Genomic DNA, 9825 nt, shown 5'->3' with positions numbered 1-9825 from the left:
TCTCTCTCTCTCTCTCTCTCTCTCTCTCTCTCTCTCTGTCTCTCTCTCATTCGCACACACACTGTATTCATTTTATCAAAACCAAAAGTGTTTAACTTAGCACCAGGACTTTATTAAAAAGATAAGTAAGTTGAGCTTCTGGAGGTAAAAAGCCACATACTTTAAGTCACTACAGATACATCAGACAATGTAATGAGAGAGTTGTCAACTTGTATGTCTTAAAAATAGCCAAACTAATTATCCGCCATATGAAATAATGGGTCTTTTTCACCATCAGCTCTGAAGCCCTCCATCATTCAAGTGGGATGAGACTGAATGAGGCAGATCTATTGTTCCCTAAAAGTTTTTCTATTTCTCCTCTGTTGGAAAATGAAATCACTATGATCTCTGAATCTCAATTTTCCCTAAAAAGATATTCTTTGAGGAGACTGCAGCCTCAGGAAATAAAGGCAGATGCTGTTTCAGTTTATTTGAGCTCAGACAAGGCCGGTAGCTGTTGTGAATTACAATTAACTCCATGACAGCCCCGGTCCAGATGTAGCTTTAATGCCTCAGAGAGTCAGAAACTTTCAGGCGTTTAGTGAAAAGAGTTTTTGTTTCAGTCATTTGGCTTCATCACTGTGTTACTACTTTCACCTGGTTTTTTTCATGGGCATTTAGAATTAACCTTAATTCTGGAGTTCCCCTCAAGTTAAGAAAAACTTAAAATACCTATTTGCATGTGACAAGTTATTATAGAAATTCAAACTATTAAATGAGAAAGAAGAACACTAGCTTTATTCTAGTGGAAAAATATTTCCTTCTTATGAATTTGTCAATGTTGATAAAACAAACATGAACTTTGTGTCATAAAATTCTTAATTACAAAATCGCCTATATACATGTGTATTTTAGAAGATCCTATAATGAAGGCTTAGTCAAATACAGACATAGGAATTAAGTTTGAAACCTAATATTTATGGAAAAATTGAACACAGAGAAAAAAGTTGTCAACTTGATGGGTTTACTTATAAAGCTTCCAGAGTGAAATGTGAATTATCAATGAAAACTTTTTTATAGAGAGTGTCATTTAGTTGTTTTATCTGTAGGCGTATGATGATATGGGATAGCACTAAAATAAGCAGAAACATAAGAACAGAGGTAATAGAAGGACAGGAAAAGATAGAGGAACTTACTCTGCAGCTTATTTTATTTCTTAATGGTTTCTTATTCCCTTCTAATGCTTCTACGCGCATCCCAAGTACAGCAGTTGGCAGAGAACAGAACAGATGGACGACAGGCTCACACATGCAGTGTATCTGGCACCTAGGCACTTGACTTTTATTTACTAAACAGCCAGATTTCAAGAACAACCCTGCCCTTGTTCCTGTTTTGTTTAATGTACTGTCCACATCTAGGATGTAAATATTAAAATATTTCCATGAAAAAGTTCACACGATCTTTATTTCTCTACTCGTGTGATGGTTAATTATTTTATCCCGGATGTAGATTGCTGAGATACTGAGCAGTGGATTTAAAAGTATAACTGGTATCTTGTAAAGACACCCAGGACTTCAGATATTAGTATTTCTTAAATGGCTGTCAAAAGGATGTTTGAGCCAGCCAGGACAGAGATAGCCATATCGAGTGTAAGGTACTAGCTGAACCATCAGGTAAGAGTAGAAGATTGGAGAGGCTGACCATAGATGGTTGATACCCTCCTCCTTACAGCCATTTCTGCGTTTTTACAAATTACTAAATTCAGAGTACACATATTTTTTTCTATGATGTCTTCTTGTCCACTAGACAGAATTAATGGCTCTTTCGTTCTGCTCACAAAGCACTTCATTTAATCACCAGAGCAGTCTGTCTTTATGTCCTCTGCTAAAATTTTAGCTCCTAGAGGATGGGCACTCAGGGCCTCTCCTCTCCATAGAGCCAGCACCTGGGTCAGCACGGGGTGCCTGAATGATTCAGGATAGATGTTAGTGGAGTCGTTCAGAATTGGACTTAACCCCAGGCCAGAAATAGAGAAGAGAATAGAGCATGGCTCACAGGAAACCAGGCTGAGCCCACTTTCGGGGGAATAAGAGGCAAGACGAACCTCTTCTCTGCCTCACAAAGCTTACATGTTTTGCTTTCTACAGTGAAACATATTAGAAATATGCCTGTCTCCAGAATTTGTTTCCCATTCTTTCATGAAAAAACTATGTTCCCCCTTCTTTCTCCAGCATAAATCTTGTCTCCCTCTTTGTCCAAACTCAGCTGGAAAATCTCCTGACATTTTTCACAGCATTGCAGAGACAAGGTCTTTCTTCATTGTTACTACTTATTTACTCAGGATAAGTAACCGATGGTCTGAGTGCATCGTAGCTCCAGTTGAAGTAATTGATACAGAGTTGAACTATAAATTACTTGTCACAAAGAAATGCTTGGGACAGGAAAAGAGTTTTGAAGTGGCTGTTGTGTGACTATCCTCAATTAGGAGCTGACTGATGACACTGTCCTCTGCGTGTCCTAAATTGTCTTCTGCGTGTTAGAATATTTGATTCAAATGTCACTTGCTATACGGCAGCTGGTTCAGTAGATGATTTGCGCTGAGTACTTCCCTTGTATTTTGCCTTGTATTTCCATATACCCTTTTGAAGTTTCACATTTTTTAAAAGACTGTATTACAGCTGGTCTGACAAGAGTGGGAAGCCCAAACCCTTGTTCTTGACTGATTGACTTGAAGAAAATCATCACAGTTAAATAGCCCAGGTTTCCTCATGGACCCAACAGCATCCATTAAGACTCCCTTAGCTTGCTATGGAAAGAAAAGTTTAACTCTCCAGATCATTCCAAAATTAAGTGTTTTCTTTTTAACTTGAATAACTCAGTATGACATTTATCTTGCTAATTTGAATCAAGATTTTAAAATTAGGAATCACTTTGAAAGGAAAACTTAATGGTTGTAATGGACAACAAGCCCGGTGTCTATAAGCAATTTTGCTTTAAAAAGGAAAGTTGTGTTAATAGAATTGTAATTTACTATTCCAAACTCTGTGTGTGTGTGTGTGTGTGTGTGTGTGTGTGTGTTTGCTCGCTCGCTCATGGTAGCCCTGCTGCTCTCTTTCCTGTCTGTGTAAGACCATTTCTGGAGTCTGGTGGTAAGCTTTGAGTACCACATTTTAAAAGACATAAGGACTGATGGTGCATACCCAGAGAACCAGGATCACAATATCAAGGGACTCCAAGTATTCTCTTAAAAAATGAATGATTTATTGAGTAGAAGGCTTCATAATGACACAAAAGGACACCGTATAAAAGACCTGTAAGATTTTTTTACTGTGTCACTGAAGACAGCAAAAATAAAATCAGTGGTCAAAAATTTGAGGAAGGTTAATTTAGGTTCAGAAAGGATTAATTCAGTAACTATATTTGGAATTGTTTTCCCTTGCTCTCCACAATGTTAATGAAACAGCAAAAATACTTGAATTACAGAAGCTATGCATAGAATTAGGGCCGCGCTGGATTTCTTGGTACAGTGGTGAATATAAATGTGTTAGTTTATAGTTGTCCTATATTTAAGAATAACCATCCTGCTTGTTTTTGGGGCATATGAACCTCTGTATATTTATGTGAGCTCACATACATAGACCTGCAGGATAATACACTTTGACAGAGCAACTGCTTAACTTACCTGCTGTTTATTATTCATATGCATGTTACTGTGATTAAGAAATATATCAGCCGTACTTTAGCCTCGGAGGCTGGCTCTCCCTTCTTAAAATGGCTCATAAGAAAAAATAATGAGAGGCTCATTCACTTTATGATTAAGAAGGTTTTAAATTGGTCTGATCCTGAGTATGTATGTGATGCTGAATCTCCATATACCACCTACACTAAGGATCCAACAAATATAAATGATTCTAAACATTTCAGCTTTTAAGCCATATCCAACATACATATATTTTTTTATTCAACAGTTCATTTCATGGAATGAAGACTCAAAATATAGAAGGAAAAACTTTCCTGAAACAAAAGAACTCAGGTTAGATAAGAGATCTCAAAAAAATGGAAGGTGTTTTATGTATTTTAGGAAATGCTTATCAACTACTCAAAATTTAAGAGCCTTATAAAAATTAAATTTCTGAAAATTAAGACTGGGTAGGCAAAAACATAGTCAGAAATGTAGCTAGGACATTAGTGATACAGAAAATAAAAATGAAATTTACTTTCTCCTGCCTGTTTCATTGGCTTTCATGTTAGAAGTACGGTATTCTATGTCAGATATTTCTTCCTAGCTATTTTATTTTAATGAAAACCAGTTCATTAGCCATGGAAATATTAATATATTTCCAAGTGTACACTAACATCACACAGAAGGTTTTATTCCCAGGAAACATGCTGTAAGTGAAATGATAGGTCAAATTTTATATGTTGCTATAGAAACAATATAATAATGGTATCTTACACTTTTAAATCAGAGCGTGAATGCTTAACTTTTTTGACGATAAGCAGTACCACATAGTATATGACTTCATACTTTTTTAGTCGAATTCTAGTTACTTGTGAGGTCTTTGTTTACCTGATTTCTCTACCTTTCCTTGCTTGGTGTTGTAGATTTGCTGCCTCTAGCCCTAGGGAATGCAACTCCCAATCAAATATCTTTTAGACAACATATATATCCTGTAATGAGAAATAGATTGACTCCAATATCAAAGAAATAAGGAAACCAATAATTTATACCTTATACCTGGCAACATTGACCACTGGGAAAAGTACAGTGATAAAAAGGAGGCAAAACGAAATCTTTTTATTAGATTTTCAGAAAGCCACCAGCTATCTCTAAACTTCACATTAGTGTTTTTTTTAAAAAAACTACAAAGAGATTATTTCCAGTTTGGTGAAGGTGCTTTCTGATTGTTCCAGGAAGTTGAAGATGGGCTATGTGTTACAGTAATGACATAGGTAACAATACTATCAGAGCAGTGGTAATTTACTTAGTTTTATTCATAGGCCCCTCTGCCATTTGAATATGTAATTGGAAAGGGACATGAGTCTTTTCACAGGTAGACCTGTGATAAAGAGTATACTTCAGAAGGGCCGGGATTTAGCTCAGTGGTTCCACCCCTTGCCTCACAAGCGCAAGGTCCCGAGTTTGATCCCCAGTATCCCACCCCCCCCAAAAAAACAACTCTCATTCTCAAGAGTATGCTTCACAGACAAGTTCTGAAAGTTATGGTTCTGTTGAGAACCATTGATTGCAATTTTCTATAATGAAATGAAATATTGGAAACTAAGGAAAATAATTTCTTGTCTTTCTTGAGCTGACCTTGGGAGGAAGAAGAGCTTGGAGCAGTTCAGAAAAGTCAAATAATGTGCACTCTCTGAGTCATGTTAGGCAGGTAATTGTTTTATAGGCAGAATTAAATTTGGCCCCAAACTGTTACAGCACTAAGGGCCTTGAGCCTATGCCTCTGAGGGACGACAAAGATGTAAATTTGGCTTCAGGGTGAGCTCTGACCAAAACATCACCATCCATTTTTTTTTTATATTCTTTAGGACTATGACTTTCATTGGTTTTTATGATAATTAATCTTTTCTTTTGGAAACAGAGACCAAAAAAATCCTCATTTATCCCACAAGGACTAGAAGAAAGACAGATTATTTAAAATGATTACAGTTTTAGCTGGGAGTAGTGGTACATGCCTGTAATCCTACCATTCAGGAGGCTGAGGCAGGAGGATTGCTGTGAATTTGAGACCAGCCTGGGCTACATGGTGAGTTCCAGGTCAGTCTCAACTACATAGACCCTGTCTCAATGCCCCCCCCAATGATTATAGTTTTTTAAGTAGAGCATCTATAGTAACTTCAAAAAAGGCAGCAAGAATATAATACACATTTGAATAGCAGAGTTACAAGCTTGTTCTTCAAAAAGGCCAGCAATATTTCAAAATTTGTCCATGTTGGTGCATTATGGGAGGCCAGCTCATCTCCTGTGAGCCAATCAGTGATATGCACAGGGTTATCTTAGGTTGGAATTATACTTATAAAATACATTTCCAGTCAGAAAAGAGGAGAGGCCAATCCATCATGGCCATGGGAAGATATACGATTTTAATCATAATGATCAAAGCACCTGGGTCAACTGAAGGCACAGTCTCTATACCACAGCTTTGAAGACTTTGGTTCCCAGGTAGCCATAGGTCTGGGTGTGACCCTGACCCTCACATGGCAGAGGGAAGGCATTGAATGCCAGTACTAGGAGCACAGGGCTGTGAGCAAAGGGACAGTGGAGATATTGTCCCTTCTTTAGGGGTTTTTTTCCCCCTAAACAGTATGTTTGGCCATGTAAATACTGCGTCAGTGTGCTTCTTGTCATGTGTAACTTGTAATATGATATAAAACATCATATTAGATCAATGGTGAAGATAATCTGATCCTTTGGACAAATGGTCGTTCTTCTATGATGAGTAACAGAGGTTCATTTCTATAGTCTGTTCCCTGGTGTCAAATTCTTGGTGTGCTTTTGGGACTACCTTATCAAATGAAGTTTCTAACAGACTTGAGTGATGGCTAAGATCTTGAGTTATAATTTTTAAGTGATATAAATATTTACTATATTAGTAAATATGTTTTATTGATGCTTCATTGCTTAATTACACTTAGCAAGAAAGTTTAGGCCTATCATGGTAGTAGTTATACTGTAGAATACTTTGGCAATTTAACCTGATCTAAGAAAAATCTTAATCTTGAAAATAATATGTGTGCATAGCAAGATATCTCTGGTAAAATTCACTAAAACTTTCCAACAGTGTATTAATTAATCAAAAAATAGAAATTTGTTTAGATTTAGAAAAACATATCATTGGTGTTTTAAAGCTTGAAGCTGTGCCTCTTCTCTTCATGTTCTTGAATTTTGTTTACATAATTTTTAGAAATGCCTGCGCTATGAAATGCTTGAAAGCTATTTTCTAATAGCTTTAATTTTAATTATAAATATTTGGTGGGTGTAGGGCAGGTCAAAGAATTGCTCGTTCATCTTGAGCTGCCTAAACTTCCAAACTAGGGATCCAAAGTAAATTCCAATAGCCAGGTAGAGTCCTGAGGCTCCACTGAGAACTTGCACATCCTCCCAGGAATGTCTCTTCTTAGCTGGTGTGCTGTTTACAAACTGCGCTTGTCAAATACCTGAGCCGTGAATTCCCGTGATAGAAGCTGATACACATCTGCTGAAGCCTTTCTACCCAAAACAGGCACCAGATGAATAAAAAGAACTAAAAATTTTTCCGACATAAAATTGCATCATATATGACAGCAAATTTGATCTAAGGGCAATCCACAGACATGGATAAGAGTGGAAATGTGCTTGGATGTGTGATAAATTGTGTGCATATGTATATGAAATACTATGTGTGTGTGTGTGTGTGTGTGTGTGTATTTCAGATTGTAGTCAAAAAGATATTTACAAGCCATATTATCTCACTTTTCCCGAAGAAAAGGTAGGGAGGCGCTAAGTGCACAGAACTCAGCTGGGCACGGACCCCCGTTACCACCTGGTTAGTGTGTCATTACCTGTAAAATAGTCACAGTCATAGTATTTACCTGACAGGAGAACAGCACTTGGCTCATTAAAAAATACCATGTCAGACTTTAGTATTTTGCCCAGATATTTACAAGAAATGAAATAAGGGTTGCTAAATATCATGTTGAAAATACATGCTGGGGTGTCAGTGAGACCTCAGTTCAAATCTCAATGCTAAAAGTTGGGTGACTATGGACACGCTACTTATCCTCTCAGAGCCTGTATTTCTTTGTTTTAAAATGAACTGGAGGGCCTACAGTTGTGAGACAAGGGATAGATGGAAAGCCCCTTTACACGGTGGGTATTTAGTATCAGGGTACATTTCTCTACAGCACCAGTGTTATTGAAGACTACCCCCCCACACCCACACATATACACAAATGTATCTGTTCATTTCTTTTTCTGGCTAACACAATTGATTCTGTGTGTTTCTTTTAGGGTGAACATGGCTTACCCGGGGCTCCAGGCTTACCTGGTCAAAAGGTAAAGAATTTTGGTGTGTTGCACGTGAACTAAGAATTTTAACATCTTGACAATTGAATTTGCGCATAATTTAGTACAGATTCAGAAAAGGTATTTGATATAAGTGAATTTCATGAAAGATTCTTGGAAACCTAGTGACAAGTCTTTCCAAAGAAGACCCAAGGAAGCAATTTACCATTGTAGAAAGGGTTTCATCGGAGGACTTCAACATCACACTCCACCAAGGAAGTCCAGGACAGTGCTCTGTGAGGGCCCCGGAAGTTGAGACGCTACTCTGGAAATTTTTACTGCTTATAGCCACTGTCTAAAATGTGCAGTAGAATGGTTTTTCCTGCCTTGGACTGGACTTGATGACTTCCTACTTATCCTTTTTAATAGCTCAGATTGTATTAAAAGTAATAGTTACAGTGACATGAAACACTAAATATTATATAGGTGTTATATAATATTATATAGGTGTTAAATATTATATAGGTGTTTAATAATACTAAATATTATATAGGTGCTATATAAATATTACATAGGTGAATATAATCTCTTCCAAATATGACTTGCAGAATGACAAAATCATGAAAATAAATTTTCATTGGTGGAGCTTCTGTAGGTCAGGGCCTGGCATCATTTTCTTTACCAAGATGAACTTGTCCGGCCCCCTTTCGCTGTCCAAGGATGGCCTTCCCACCCTGGGGAAGCACAGGATCGCAGGTGACCAGCGTTCCTGGAAGCACAGGGACTGATGTGCTCCAGTTTCCGAGAGGGACAGGGCGTCACTTCAGGTGGGCCGGCTGCCATGACTCAGCCCAGACAACCCACTGCGGAGGAGAGCCTCACCGTGCGACAGGAGATGCCCAACAAAGCCAAGCACTGCGTTTCTAGACCAGCTCTACCGGTTGTAATTATAAGATGTCAGAAGTTGCTATGAATTTAGGTTTTTATCTGTAGCTAAAAATATCACTTCAAAATGTTTGCACTTATAGTTACAGCTTTAAGAGAAAAAAAATCTTCTTCTGTTTGGCCCGGTAAAGATAATGAGCTTGAACTGGCAGCGATGCAGTGGTGAGCTTCTGAATTTCCTCACAGCGGTTCTAGACAAAACCCGGTGGTACTGCGCCTGCTGCGTCTGCCAGGCGAGTGGCGAGACAGGAGTTGTGCAGATTCATCTGCTGGGAAAGAGCTTTGGACTTTCCGGCAGCTGTTTGTGGTGTGCGGCTGGTGTACTGGCGTCGCCTGGCAGCGTCACTGTCAGCTTGAGTTAACAGATCAGGTTAGAGTACATGCTTCAGACAAGACAGAGAAAAACATAGATCATTGTGACTGTACCTACAAATTAACCTATCTCCTGTCCTGGAGAATGAAGTCAAAGTGTTGTTGGTCAGATGTATGTGTACATATGCAAAACACTGAAGCTGGTATTTGATGATGTGTATCCTCTATAATGTGTATATCGTACGTTCACGTACTACGTATGTGTAGACGCAGTAAAAAGCTGACATTCCTTTTCATACAATTGATAAGGATTTTGTTATACCAGCGACCTCTGCTGAGGCATTGCAGCAAAAACTTGAGGTCTGTGAGCCTGGGACTTCTCCCTAAGCCTCCTCGGTCACAGCGCCAGCACGGAGGGCGCACGGGAAGGGCACTCTGCACAAACTGTCACCATGAATGCCGCCTATTGGGAGGCTCTCAGGGCGTATTCGTCGAGTGTGTGAAAGGGACATCAGTTCTGTAACTCCTGCGGCAAATTAAGTGGGAAAACAGCACATCAGACCAGAGAGTCTATTGAAGAAAAGGGA

General features: G+C 38.5%; 1 protein-coding gene across 2 annotated transcripts in view; it reads left to right on the top strand.

Moving 5' to 3' along the window:
* Col19a1 (collagen type XIX alpha 1 chain) overlaps positions 1 to 9825 on the top strand; it is a 296825-nt gene that overhangs the window by 76112 nt on the left and 210888 nt on the right. For both annotated transcript variants that reach the window (XM_033756533.1, XM_033756532.1), the window contains exon 11: positions 7988 to 8032. In XM_033756533.1, coding sequence (XP_033612424.1) covers positions 7988 to 8032 — 45 coding nt within the window. The remainder of the gene's footprint in view (positions 1 to 7987; positions 8033 to 9825) is intronic.

This window comes from Fukomys damarensis, unplaced genomic scaffold (assembly GCF_012274545.1).
Source record: "Fukomys damarensis isolate Sample0158 unplaced genomic scaffold, DMR_v1.0_HiC HiC_scaffold_27, whole genome shotgun sequence".
NCBI classification, from domain to species: domain Eukaryota; kingdom Metazoa; phylum Chordata; class Mammalia; order Rodentia; family Bathyergidae; genus Fukomys; species Fukomys damarensis.
Note: the sequence above shows the minus strand (reverse complement) of the source record. Positions and strands in the feature narration are given on the sequence as shown.